This window comes from Salmo salar, chromosome 23 (assembly GCF_965601325.2).
Source record: "Salmo salar chromosome 23, fSalSal1, whole genome shotgun sequence".
In the NCBI taxonomy this organism is placed as follows: Eukaryota; Metazoa; Chordata; class Actinopteri; order Salmoniformes; family Salmonidae; genus Salmo; species Salmo salar.
Genome location: NC_138313.1, coordinates 8,340,990 through 8,355,574, shown reverse-complemented (window position 1 = coordinate 8,355,574; position 14,585 = coordinate 8,340,990). Strand labels below are relative to the sequence as shown.

Here is a 14,585-nt window from a genome sequence, read left to right as displayed (position 1 = left end):
TGTGGTGCAACGTGACGTTGGTGGATGGAGCGAGACATGATGTCCCAGATGTGCTCAATTGGATTCAGGTCTGGGGAACAGGCGGGCCAGTGAGGTCTAGCATTGTCTTGCATTAGGAGGAACCCAGGGCCAACCGTACCAGCATATGGTCTCACAAGGGGTCTGAGGATCTCATCTCGGTACCTAATGGCAGTCAGGCTACCTCTGGCGAGCACATGGAGGGCTGTGCGGCCCCCCAAAGAAATGCCACCCCACACCATGACTGACCCACCGCCAAACCGGTCATGCGGGAGGATGTTGCAGACAGCAGAACGTTCTCCACGGCGTCTCCAGACTCTGTCACGTCTGTCACATGTGCTCAGTGTGAACCTGCTTTCATCTGTGAAGAGCACAGGGCGCCAGTGGCAAATTTGCCAATCTTGGTGTTCTCTGGCAAATGCCAAACGTCCTGCACGGTGTTGGGCTGTAAGCACAACCCCCACCTGTGGACGTCGGGCCCTCATACCACCCTCATGGAGTCTGTTTCTGACCGTTTGAGCAGACACATGCACAATTGTGGCCTGCTGTAGGTCATTTTGCAGGGCTCTGGCAGTGCTCCTCCTGCTCCTCCTTGCACAAAGGTGGAGGTAGCGGTCCTGCTGCTGGGTCGTTGCCCTCCTACGGCCTCCTCCACGTCTCCTGATGTACTGACCTGTCTCCTGGTAGCGCCTCCATGCTCTGGACACTACGCTGACAGACACAGCAAACCTTTTTGCCACAGCTCGCATTGATGTGCCATCCTGGATGAGCTGCACTACCTGAGCCACTTGTTTGGGTTGTAGACGCCGTCTCATGCTACCACTAGAGTGAAAGCACCGCCAGCATTCAAAAGTGACCAAAACATCAGCCAGGAAGCATAGGAACTGAGAAGTGGTCTGTGGTCTCCACCTGCAGAACCACTCCTTTATTGGGGGTGTCTTGCTTATTGCCTATAATTTCCACCTGTTGTCTATTCCATTTGCACAACAGCATGTGAAATGTATTGTCAATCAATGTTGCTTCCTAAGTGGACAGTTTGATTTCACAGAAGTGTGATTGACTTGGAGTTACATTGTGTTGTTTAAGTGTTCCCTTTATTTTAATTTTTTTGAGCAGTATATTTAGTATAGTTTTATCTAAAAAGGATATTTTTTTTTATGTTTCACTATTTTTATGAAATTCACTGAGGAGGATGGTTCTCCCCTTCCTCCTCTGGGGAGCCTCCGCTGACACACACTTACACTACCACACAAGCATGTACACACACGCACACACACACACACACACACACACACACACACACACACACACACACACACACACACACACACACACACACACACACACACACACACACACACACACACACACATCACTAAATCATACTCACACACATAACAGTCGAAGAAACAAAACACATTCTAACACATTCCTACACACACATGTCTAAAGTCAGTGATATAATGTTACAAAGCTTCTTTCTCTGTACATGTTTGTAACTTGCTGTGTGTGCTGTTTTGTTTTAAGCAGAGTTTGCCTCGGAGAATGACCACCGGGACTTTGCAGGAGAGCTGGAAGTGTTGTGTAAACTGGGCCAACATCCCAACATCATCAACCTCATAGGAGCCTGTGAAAACAGGGGTGAGCACCCCACCTACTGGCCATACTGGGCAATGCTCTTAATTGATACTATACTAAAGTATGGACATTGTAATCTCAAGGGAAGACTTTTAAAGAACTGTATCTCTTTAGGAAATATTTAAATACATATGTCTGTATTCTTATATGATAGCTATAGTATGTTGATAGTGATTTTAATATTTAAATTTGAAACTCGGTTACACTACATTGTGTTAACGTACAGGCTTACTTTATATACATTTCGACCAAACTCTGAGCATGAAATTTCTATTTCCTAACCACTTCTGACAGTTTTGGGAAATAATTGAATTGCCTGATTCTCTTTGTACAAAGATCTACGATTGATAACATATTGTGGGGAGGAAGTTTAGAGTGGAAAGTACATTACCGGAGATTAAAAAAAAAAAAATCATCCTATTAAACCACCGTGTTTCACAATCCTAATGGTTCTCAAGTAGCCTTGACTTAGCATTGGTGATTCTCTCTCTCTATACAATTATGATGATCACAGCACAGAACTCGAATTCTATTTCTATGGATTACAGTATGATACTCTGTTAATGCCTTCCTGCCTTGAGCATGATATTCTTATGGAGCCACAGATGGAACTGTTAGCGGGCAGAGGTGTGTCTGTGATGGCCAATACAGCACGGCTTGGAACACTGCTCGTCCAATCAGCATCCAGGATCCAAACAACCAGTTTTATAATGATGATTACAGCACAGGACAAAAATTATATTTCTATGGATTACAGGATGATACTCCATTAATGCCTTTCTACCGCTCCATGGCAAACTTTTCTGCAAACGGTATCTCGCTAAACAACCTTCTCCATACAGTGTACCAGTAAATCATAAATGTTCTTTACTTTCCCCTAACTGCCTCTCTCTACCTGTGTAGGGTACCTGTACATTGCTATTGAGTACGCCCCATATGGAAACCTGCTTGACTTCTTGCGTAAGAGCCGAGTCCTAGAGACAGACCCTGCCTTCGCCAAGGAGCACGGCACAGCCTCCACCCTCACCTCACAACAACTGCTGCAGTTCGCTGTCGACGTGGCTACTGGCATGCACTACCTTAGCGACAAACAGGTAGAGTATACACACAGGCATAGCTGTGGGAAGTAGTGGTGCTGAGGGTGCTGCAGCACCCCCTGAAAAATCGGAATTTAAAAAATGTATTAGGAAACAAAAGTAGTGCACTTGGCCTTTACTAGTCCTGTATTAGCAAACCAGTAAAAAAAAGTATATTACCAAACTTGGATATAAACAACATAGAATTGGAACCCCCCCCCCCCCCCCCCCCCCCCACCCAAACTACTTCCTGCGGCTATGCACACAGGTACAGTTGAAGTCGGAAGTTTACATACACTTAGGTTGGAGTCATTAAAGCTCGTTTTTCAACCACTCCACAAATTTATTGTTAACAAACTATAGTTTTGGCAAGTCGATTAGGACATCTACTTTGTGCATGACACAAGTAATTTTTCCAACAATTGCTTACAGACAGATTATTTCACTGTATCACAATTCCAGTGGGTCAGAAGTTTACATACACTAAGTTGACTGTGCCTTTACAACTTGTAAAATTCCAGATAATGATGTCATGGCTTTAGAAGCTTCTGATAGGCTAATTGACATCATTTGAGTCAATTGGAGGTATACCTGTGGATGTATTTCAAGATCCTACATTCAAACTCAGTGCCTCTTTGCTGGACATCATGGGAAAATCTAAAGAAATCAGTCAAGACCTCAGAAAAAAAATGGTAGACCTCCACAAGTCTGTTTCATCCTTGGGAGCAATTTTCCAAATGCCTGAAGGTACCTCATTCATCTGTACAAACAATAGTACGCAAGTATAAACACCATGGGACCACGCAGCCGTCATACTGCTCAGGAAGGAGACGCATTCTGTCTGCTAGAGATGAACGTACTTTGGTGCGAAAAGTGCAAATCAATCCCAGAACAACAGCAAAGGACTTTGTGAAGATGCTGGAGGAAACGGGTACAAAAGTATCTATATCCACAGTAAAACAAGTCAGCAAGGAAGAAGCCACTGCTCCAAAACCACCATAAAAAAGCCAGACTACTGCACATGGGGACAAAGACTGTACTTTTTGGAGAAATGTCCTCTGGGCTGATTAAACAAAAATAGAACTGTTTGGCCATAATGATCATTGTTATGTTTGGAGGAAAAAGGGGGAGGCTTGCAAGACAAAGAACACCATCCCAACCGTGAAGCACGGGGGTGGCAGCATCATGTTGTGGGGGTGCTTTGCTGCAGGAGGGACTGGTGCACTTCACAAAATAGATGGCATCATGAGGTAGGAAAATTATGTGGATATATTGAAGCAACATCTCAAGACATCAGTCAGGAAGTTAAAGCTTGGTCGCAAATGGGTCTTCCAAATGAACAATGACCCCAAGCATACTTCCTAAAGTTGTGGCAAAATGGCTTAAGGACAACAAAGTCAAGGTATTGGAGTGGCCATCTGTGGGCAGAACTGAAAAGGCGTGTGCGCGCAAGGAGGACTACAAACCTGACTCAGTTACACCAGCTCTGTCAGGAGGAATGGGGCAAAATTCACCAAACTTATTGTGGGAAGCTTGTGTAAGGCTACCTGAAACCTTTGACCCAAGTTAAACAATTTAAAGGCAATGCTACCAAATACTAATTGAGTGTATGTAAACTTCTGACCCACTGGGAATGTGATGAAAGAAATAAAAGCTGAAATAAATCATTCTTTCTACTATTATTCTGACATATAAAATAAAGTGGTTATCCTATCTGGCCTAAGACAGGGAATTTTTATTTGGATTAAATGTCAGGAATTGTGAAAAACTGAGTTTAAATGTATTTGGCTAAGGTGTATGTAAACTTCTGACTTCAACTGTATGCCTGTGAACTCTAAATTGCGTCCTTGAGTTGGGAGGGTGGTTGCCAATTCTATGCTGTTTATATCCAAGTTTGGTAGTATCCTTCTTTTTTTTACAGCAATGCTATTCAATACACAAATGATGATTGATAAATATGACAGGGAATCTACAGGAACCTACATCAATGTAGATTTCCTCTCAGCATAAATTCATATGATATTCCCAGATGTGAGCTTCATGTTTTCACCCCCCCCCCCCCCCTCTCTCTCTTCTCCTCTCTCCCTCTCTAGTTCATCCACAGAGACCTGGCAGCGAGGAACGTTTTAGTGGGAGACAACCTAGTGGCCAAGATAGCAGACTTCGGTCTGTCCCGAGGGGAGGAGGTCTACGTCAAAAAGACCATGGTGGGAGCTCAGTCACATACAGCACAGTGCATTAAGGAACAATAGCTAGGATTCTAGTTTGTATCATCATTGGTCAGCCAACATCAAATAGAACATTCTGAAGAGAATGTGAAAATGTTGCATGGTGTCTCACACAATAGCACTACATACACTCCCCTCTGTATGCATTTGGACAGAGAAGCTACATTTTTATATGGCACATTATTCACCATTTTGTTCCTATTTCATCAAATATAATCTGAAAGACTGCAAATGTATCCAATGAGTTTCTGGAGTCACAAGCTTGATGAAGTCATTGAGTGCAAAGAATATGGGACCAAATACTAAACCTTTTGAAAACATTTGCTGGAGTATAGAGCCAAATGTAAAAATGTTGCTTTACTGTCCAAATATTGTACATATGGAGGGGAGAGTATGTCAGAAATGGAAATAAGACTGACGTAAAAGTATCAACTGAAGAGGGCAGGAGTGTTTGACATGGCAACAAGTTACCTTACAAGACCAATGTTCCCTTACAACTAGTAATGAGAAGAGAGAAGCACAGGACTTGACCCTTATAATTCTGTACCAGACATACTCCATACTGTCGGTTAAAACCACATTTTACAACTCAATTATACCACGTTTTCTAATGGGATGTCTTGGCTTTTTCTCTTTGTGTTGCAGGGGAGGTTGCCAGTGCGTTGGATGGCGATAGAGTCCCTAAACTACAGTGTGTACACCACCAAGAGTGACGTGTGAGTATCTGACTGGGAAACGTATATTCAACTATACTGAACAAAAATATAAACGCAACATGTAAAGTGTTGGTCCCATGTTTCATGAGCTGAAATAAAAGATCCCAGAAATGTTCCATACGCACAAAAAACGTATTTCTCTCAAATGTTGTGCACAACATTTGATTACATCCCTGTTAGTCAGCATTTCTCCCTTGTCAAGATAATCCATCCACCTGACAAGTGTGGCATATAAAGAAGCTTATTCAACAGCATGATCAATACACAGGTGCATCTTGTGTTGGGAACAATAAAAGGCCAATCTAAAATGTGCAGTTTTGTCACACAACACAATGCCACAGATGTGTCAAGTTTTTAGGGAGCGTGCAATTGGTATGCTGACAGCAGGTATGTCCACCAGAGGTATTGCCAGAGAATGTAATGTTTGTTTCTCTACCATAAGCCACCTACAACGTTTTAGAAAATTTAGGAGTACATCCAACCAACCTCAAAACCACAAACCTTGTGTTTACCACACCAGCCCAGGACCTCCACATCCAGCTTCTTCACCTGCGGGATTATCTGAGATCAGCCACCCGGACAAACTGTCAGAAACCGTCTCAGGGAAGCTCATCTGCGTGCTCCTCATTCTCACCAGGGTCTTGACCTGACTGCAGTTCGGCTTCGTAACCAACTTCAGTGGGCAAAGGCTCACATAAGATAGCCACTGGCACGCTGGAGAAGTACGCTCTTCACGGATGAATCCAGGTTTCAGTTGTACCGTTTTAGATGGCAGACAGCGTGTGTGGCGTCATGTGTGTGAGCGGTTTGCTCATGTCAAGATTGTGAACAGAGTGCCCCATGTTGGCAGTGGGGTTAAGGTATGGGCAGGCATAAGCTACGGACAATGATCACAATTGCATACATTTCACCCATTGAGCATGTTTGGGTTGCTCTAGGTCGACGTGTACAACAGCGTGTTCCAATTCCAGCCAATATCCAGAAACTTTGCACAGCCATTGAAGAGGAGTGGGACAACATTCCACAGGCCATAATCAACTGATCAACTCTATGTGAGGTGGTCACACCAGATACTGACTGGTTTTCTGGTCCATGCCCCTACCTTTTTTTTTAAAGGTATCTGTGACCAACAGATGCATATCTGTATTCCCAGTCATGAGAAATCCATAGATGAATTTATTTCAATTGATTGATTTCCTTATATGAACAGTAACTCAGTAAAATCTTTGAAATTTTTGCATGTTGCGTTTATATTTTTTTTCAGTATAGAACAAATCTTTAATTTATCTTAGACACTTATGCCATGTCTTACACAGCTTCCAGTAAGGGCTAGAAGATAATACAATGCCAGCAGTCACATAATTTTGCTCTCTCTCTCTACCTGGCTGTCCAAAACAACAAATCATGTTCCCTCCTTCCTCCTCCCCCCCAGTTGATGGTGAACTGCTAACATAATGCAGAGGAACTGATAACAGAACCCAGGAAGCCTAGAGGCATGGCCAGCCCACTCATTAGACAGGATTAGGATTAGGCTTTTTAGGTGAGCGCTGATGCCACCCTGTGATAAGCAGTGCCCACTTTGTCAAAGGCAGGGGCGCAAAATCTTTTGCTTGTCCATTCCCTGCGCTCCTCCTCCAGGGTGCTGTTAGAGAGACACATTGCTGCTGCGCTCCACCAAACGTTCTGTCAAAGAACAAATCCTCTTATAGAAATCGTGTAGCAGATCTAGGATGTGATAGAAAGAGTATGTTGCCTTTTCTGTAGCCTACAGGCTGGAGATAAAATGTATGACAGTGTAATGAGACGGACACTTTTGACATCATGCAGGTTTCTCCGATCAAATAGCCTAACCTAAAATGGCGCCCAATCAAATAAAAAATGTGCTGTCATGTTAACAAACAACATATCCTAAAAACAGGACTGGTCAAAGTAAAATGAACAACATGGAATGGACAGATACAACTGTTGTCAATGAGTTTCACCCCTTTGTCATGATTAGTGGTTTCAAGTTTGTATCTGTACATTTTGGACAAGCTGATAATAGCAAAAAATAAAATAGGCCTACTTCTGCATTTCCTTCTATGTAAACACATTGCAAATAGGCTCACGATAACTCCTGATGAAGTTGGGTAGCTGATATTCAGAGCTTAAATAACCCCATTGATTAGTCACAGGAATAAGGACTAATAAAGCCAATGCAACAGCTTGTTTTACAAATGGTGGGCCTACCACATGGATGGGCGTTCATAAAATTCCATAGTGGGCGACATGGTAGGCTACACCCCAGTAAGCACGAGTCGATGTCTTTTTTTGGTGTTTTACAAAGGTTTGGCCTACCACATAGATGGGCATTCATAAAATGTTATTTCAGGCAACACTGTAAGCACGGACCAACACTGACGCTTTTTGGATGTCTTTTTTTTTGGTGCAGTCCTGACCGGCCTTGATTTCGACATCCACGGTCGTTGGTTTTTGGTCTAGTCCGTACCAAATCTGACACAAATCATAGACGTTTATCTTTGGTTCAGATTCTGTCTGGTCTGGACCAGCCTTGATTTGGCCCAAACATAGATGTCTATAAATTACGTATTTTCAACTTTCATTCAGAATCAAAAAGGAACCTGATTTCAATTTCCGGAAAATACACATTTTCAACATCTGGAAAATACGTATTTTCTACTTTCATTCAGAACTTAAAATGAACCTAACTTCATTGTCTGGAAAAGACGTCTTTTAGACGTATTTGACTTAATTTTGCTGACTGGGACTATTTTAGTTTAGCAGGGGCACATTTTTTGGTCTTGCCTAGGGCGGCACAATGGCAAGGACCGGCCCTGCCAAGAAGAACATAGAGCCAGTGGACAGCCACACTACCACACAGAGCCTGTCAAACACTGACTATTTATACCCGGCTACAGGAAGTGGAACGAACGAGGCTGGTTAGGTTAGCAAAGAGGAGAGACGTTTCTGTAGTAAACAAGTTAACAAGCTAGCTACAGCACTAAGTGTGTGTGTTTGTGTGTGTTTAGCCTTGTGTTGATGAGAGCAAAGGCACTAATTTTGTGACACACCACAGAATATAAACAAAGATAACCAGACCGAGAGAGAGAGAGAGAGAGAGAGAGAGAGCGCGAGAGAGAAAGCGATAGAGAGAGAGCAGGAGAGATTGTTTACTTCAAGCTGAGTCAATGGGTTCCTCATTGTATTTGTACAGAATGACTGACAGTTAACTGATTAACTCGCAGTGAGTTGGCTACATTATCTTGTTAGTTGACAATCACATAGTCAGATGGTGGCTCTGTACAGATAGTGAAGAGTACTTGTTGTTTCTCTCTTTGCTTTTACAGTTGTGAGGCTGCTATAAAGTCATCTGATTTTACTGTAATAAGACACTAGGATGCATTTACATGTCGTGCTATTACAAGATTATTCGGTATCAGTCAGTTGCATTCACAAGCTAATGTAAAAATATGTAATTAACATACATAAATAATTGAATTACAAGGCCACTAACTGTTCAATATCACTTAGATCTTCCTCATTCTCTTCCTATATTTTCCCTCTTTCTCTTTCCTCTCCCTCTTTCTTTTTCTCAGGTGGTCTTTCGGTGTACTTCTATGGGAGATAGTGAGTTTAGGTAAGTTGATGTGTAGTGATGCTGTGTGAATGTTATACACATTATTAAATGAGGAATAGTAATAGCCCATAGTCCTAGCAATGTGGGTTGTCACAGTGAAAAAATATATATCCAGTTCCCCCACAGCTTTCACACCATACGCCAGAGAGAGAGGGGGAAGGTTCCCCAGCTGAGAGTTAACAGAGTAGGCATGCACAGAGAGTCAGCAGAACATCCCCCCTCATCTGGCTTGCCCGCCTGATAATGATGATGATGATGACAATCATGACAATGACAGAGAATGACTAAGACAAAGATGAGTCAATCAACTCGTTTCTCTGTGTCACTGTAGCAACGTAAAAGTGACCCGTTCCCCCTGTCCTCTCTTTGTGTATCAGGTGGTACTCCCTACTGTGGGATGACCTGTGCTGAGCTCTATGAGAAACTCCCTCAGAGCTACAGGATGGAGCAGCCGAGGAACTGTGACGACGAAGTGTAAGTGATGACCTGTGGTTGGAACTGTGTGTGTGTGTGTGTGTGTGTGTGTGTGTGTGTGTGTGTGTGTGTGTGTGTGTGTGTGTGTGTGTGTGTGTGTGTGTGTGTGTGTGTGTGTGTGTGTGTGTGTGTGTGTGTGTGTGTGTGTGTGTGTGTGTGTGTGTGTATGTATGTGTATACTGTATGCGTGCACCGTTATAGCTGGTTCATTAGTTTTTTTTTTCTTCAGGTATGAGTTAATGAGGCAGTGCTGGAGAGACCGGCCGCATGAGAGACCTCCTTTCTCTCAGATCTCTGTACAGCTCAACAGGATGCAGGAGGCCAGGAAGGTAAGGAGACATTCACCTACAGTTTCACTTAGGACTCATCTTTTCAATAAGATAGCAATTCCCTGATCTATCCCATAGGGCACAGAGGTAACCTGGTTCCAGACCTGTTTGCATTGTCTTTCAGGAGTTGGCTGAGAGGGTCCTAATTAGATAGAATTCCTCTTCAAATTGCATTCCTCACCCTAGTTCTCTAAATGATTCTACAGTCATGGCCAAAAGTTTTGAGAATGACACAAATATACATTTTCACAAAGTCTGCTGCCTCAGTTTGTATGATGGCAATTTGCATATACTCCAAAATGTTATGAAGAGTGATCAGATTAATTGCAATTAATTGCAAAATCCCTCTTTGCCATGCAAATGAACTGAATCCCCATAAAAACATTTCCACTGCATTTCAGCCCTGCCACAAAAGGACCATCTGACATCATGTCAGTGATTCTCTCGCTAACACAGGTGTGAGTGTTGACGAGGACCAGGCTGGAGATCACTCTGTTATGCTGATTGAGTTCGGATAACAGACTGCAAGCTTCAAAAGGAGGGTGATGCTTGGAATCATTGTTCTTCCTCTGTCAACCATGGTTACCTGCAAGGAAACACGTGCCGTCATCATTGCTTTGCACAAAAAGGGCTTCATGGGCAAGGATATTGCTGCCAGTAAGATTGCACCTAAATCAACCATTTATCGGATCATTAAGAACTTCAAGGAGAGCGGTTAAATTGTTGTGAAGAAGGCTTCAGGGCGCCCAAGAAAGTCCAGCAAGCGCCAGGACCGTCTCCTAAAGTTGATTCAGCTGCGGGATCGGGGCACCACCAATACAGAGCTTGCTCAGGAATGGCAGCAGGCAGGTGTGAGTGCATCTGCATGCACAGTGAGGCGAAGAGGAGGATGGCCTGGTGTCAAGAAGGGCAGCAAAGAAACCACTTCTCTCCAGGAAAAACATCAGGGACAGACTGATATTCTGCAAAAGGTACAGGGATTGGACTGCTGAGGACTGGGGTAAAGTCATTTTCTCTGATGAATCCCCTTTCCGATTGTTTGGGGCATCCGGAAAAAAGCTTGTCCGGAGAAGACAAGGTGAGCGCTACCATCAGTCCTGTGTCATGCCAACAGTAAAGCATCCTGAGACCATTCATGCGTGGGGTTGGTTCTCAGCCAAGTGAGTGGGCTCACTCACAATTTTGCCTAAGAACACAGCCATGAATAAAGAATGGTACCAACACATCCTCCGAGAGCAACTTCTCCCAACCATCCAGGAACAGTTTGGTGACGAGCAATACCTTTTCCAGCATGATGGAGCACCTTGCCATAAGGCAAAAGTGATAACTAATTGCCTCGGGGACACTAACTTCGATATTTTGGGTCCATGGCCAGGAAACTCCCCAGACCTTAATCCCATTGAGAACTTGTGGTCAATCCTCAAGAGGCGGGTGGACAAACAAAAACCCACAAATTCTGACAAACTCCAAGCATTGATTATGCAAGAATGGGCTGCCATCAGTCAGGATGTGGCCCAGAAGTTAATTGACAGCATGCCAGGGCGGATTGCAGAGGTCTTGAAAAAGAAGGGTCAACACTGCAAATATTGACTCTTTGCATCAACTTCATGTAATTGTCAATAAAAGCCTTTGACACTTATGAAATGCTTGTAATTATACTTCAGTATTCCATAGTAACATCTGACAAAAATATCTAAAGACACTGAAGCAGCAGACTTTGTGAAAATTAATATTTGTGTCATTCTCCAAAATGTGGCCACGACTGCACACAATTAGAAAAAAAGGTGCTATCTAAAACCTTAAAGGGTTATTTGTCTGTCCCCATAGGAGAACCCTTTGAAGAACTAGTTTTGGTTCAAGGTAAAAACCCTTTTGGTTCGATGTAGAACCCTTTTCGGTTCCATGTACTGTAGAGCCCTTTCCACAGAGGGTTCTACCTAGAACCAAAAAGGGTTCTCCTATGGGGACAATTGAAGAACCCTTTTGGAACACTTTCTTCTACGAGTGTACTATCTAACTACCATCATTTCTCTTAACCTCCCTCCCTAGGCCTACGTGAACATGGCGCTCTTCGAGAACTTCACCTACGCCGGGATTGATGCCACGGCCGAGGAGGCCTGACTACCAGCCCCCACAGCCCCCAGCAGGTCACGTAGCCCACGGGAGAGGCCCCGAGGCTCAGCCCTGCGTTACTGCCGCCCCCCTGCTGCTGCCCAATGTGGGGACCGATGGAGTAACAGACGATCCACCTGGACCACAAGGGTATAGAGGGAGGACTGTGAAAGGACACTGTGGAGGTCTTATGGGGGCTGGGAAGGGAGATGAGGAACTGGACACTGCAGTCCTTTCTGAAGGAAAGTATAGAAGAATAAAGGGCTGCATGATGTGCTTAACAACCCTGCCAGGTGGGTTGGCGGGTGGGGCTGAGGGTTGCCTTTGGGCGTGTTTGGGAGATGTGACACTAGACTTGGGACACGTTGCGGTCCTTGTTTGAAGGACAGGATGGACAAGGAAGATGCTCCATGACATGATACTACACTGCCGGAGTCACATGCTATTATACTGCCAGAGTCTGATGGGTGCTCAACGAACTTTCAGCCCTTCATCCAAACGGAGAGAGGACTTTTTTTGTGGACATATGCTCACACGTGTAGTTAGCTGTCCATTCTGAGATGGATTGAGATGGATCCGACTGGGGGGGAAAAAAACAATGTAGCACTTGTCTATTCACTTATTTCTTGTTTTGTTGTAGGGGAGAGTGGGGTAAGTTGAGCAATTTTTTACATTCATCATCACTCCATTAAGGGAAATATAGTATCTTTCCATCAACGATATCTACATATATTTCAGGATGTTGTGTATCCCTGGAAATAATAAATATGCATGTAAACATTAGTTTTGAAAACATAGCGTGACCAAATAAAGTGGTCTCTTGGTGCCACTTACCTGTGTACTGAATTAACTATTACCACTACATTTTTTAAATCATCGTAAGCATATTTTAACACAGGCTTAACACCTAACAAACACTTTATTCTCGTTTTTGACACTTTTAATATAGACCCTGTCGTTACCTCATGTCCCAGTGATAATGCCATGCATTATGCCTGGAAAGAAAACACTTGAATTTGCTCAACTTGCCATTGGCTCAACTTAACCCAAGGCAAACATTTTGACTATATTAGCCCACACAGCTACAAGGATGCACTTTCATGCTAGGTTTAGGCCCTCATATTGAAGCTCCCGTAGGGCGGTGCACAATTGGCCCAGTGTCGTCGGGGTTAGGGTTTGGCCGGGGTAGGCCGTCATTGTAAATAAGAATTTGTTCTTACATTTACATTTTTACATTTTAGTCACTTATCAGACGCTCTTATCCAGAGCGACTTACAGTAGTGAATGCATACATTTCATGTCATGCATTTTTTTGTACAGGCCCCCCGTGGGAATCGAACCCACAACCCTGGCATTGCACACACCATGCTGGCATTGCAAACACCATGCTCTACCAACTGAGCCACAGGGAACTGGCTTATCTAGAATCTAGAAACCCCAACTGATGCATAGAACAATCTTAAAATTATCTACTTTGGTTTAGATAAAATTATCATGAAATCTCTAACACAATAAATGTATTTGACTTGGTGAAAATGTGCTTATCATTTTTTTCCATGTGGTTTCTTCCTTCACAGACTCCATGAAATGATGACCTCTTCCTAAATATTTGGTCAAATTATTAATTTTGTGTATTGTTTCCTAGAAACAAGGGTGGCTCAGCTTACCCCTTTGGCTCAACTTACCCCACTCTCCCCTATGCCGTTTGCTTTACATAAGAATGTACCTACTGTACTGTATTTGTTCCTTAATGTGTCCTTATAGAATATATCATCCTCTTGTAAAAGTGTAGTATAAATCTTATATACAGACAATTTGTTTACCTTTGTGACATACTGTATGCTACCTGTATCCCTTTGGATGGTGTATCTACTGTAACTACTCTGTGAGAAAAGGTTTTGTTTTCAGTTTTCTTAAATAAAACCTCTCAGTGGTGACTGACTGGACTGAAGCACATAAATAACTTGAGCTTTGAATCTAAAGTAGTACATTTTACTCTTTCATTTTTTTTCTGTTGGATCTAACCTAGCATCGCCGGGAACCCGGTTTTGTGACAACGACATGATTTTGGAGGTATGGCAATGCGAGACTAGATCTAACCCGTCAACAATGCCCCTATTGCCACTGTTTCTCAGAGTCCTGGAGTAAGGTAGAATAAAGTGTTGTTTTTACTCATGGTGGAGAGTGGGGGCACACTATTGGCTTACTATTGTCCCTCTGAATGTCAGCGTGTTTGGTGTCAGGGCTAAACCGCAGCCCAGGCTCTGACCGGGGAGGCCTGAGGTTGACAGGGCCCTGGCCTCTTCCCTGGTGCACAGAGCTGATCTTTTAGGACAAACACCGACACACACCGACAC

The 14,585-nt window shown here is 43.4% G+C and overlaps 1 protein-coding gene across 4 annotated transcripts in view; it reads left to right on the top strand.

The window, feature by feature from the left end:
• The window catches only part of LOC106584018 (tyrosine-protein kinase receptor Tie-1), a 28,625-nt gene extending 14,429 nt beyond the window's left edge, over positions 1 to 14,196 (top strand). For 2 of the 4 annotated variants that reach the window (XM_014168774.3, XM_014168776.3), the window contains exons 16-23: positions 1,549 to 1,659; positions 2,560 to 2,750; positions 4,826 to 4,939; positions 5,606 to 5,676; positions 9,273 to 9,313; positions 9,691 to 9,787; positions 10,017 to 10,116; positions 12,166 to 14,196. In XM_014168774.3, coding sequence (XP_014024249.1) covers positions 1,549 to 1,659; positions 2,560 to 2,750; positions 4,826 to 4,939; positions 5,606 to 5,676; positions 9,273 to 9,313; positions 9,691 to 9,787; positions 10,017 to 10,116; positions 12,166 to 12,237 — 797 coding nt within the window. In that variant the 3' untranslated portion in view covers positions 12,238 to 14,196. Of the gene's footprint in view, positions 1 to 1,545; positions 1,660 to 2,559; positions 2,751 to 4,825; positions 4,940 to 5,605; positions 5,677 to 9,272; positions 9,314 to 9,690; positions 9,788 to 10,016; positions 10,117 to 12,165 lie in introns of all 4 variants that reach the window. The other 2 variants (XM_014168773.3, XM_014168775.3) reach the window with 1 other exon arrangement.
• The last annotated feature ends 389 nt before the right edge of the window (positions 14,197 to 14,585 follow it).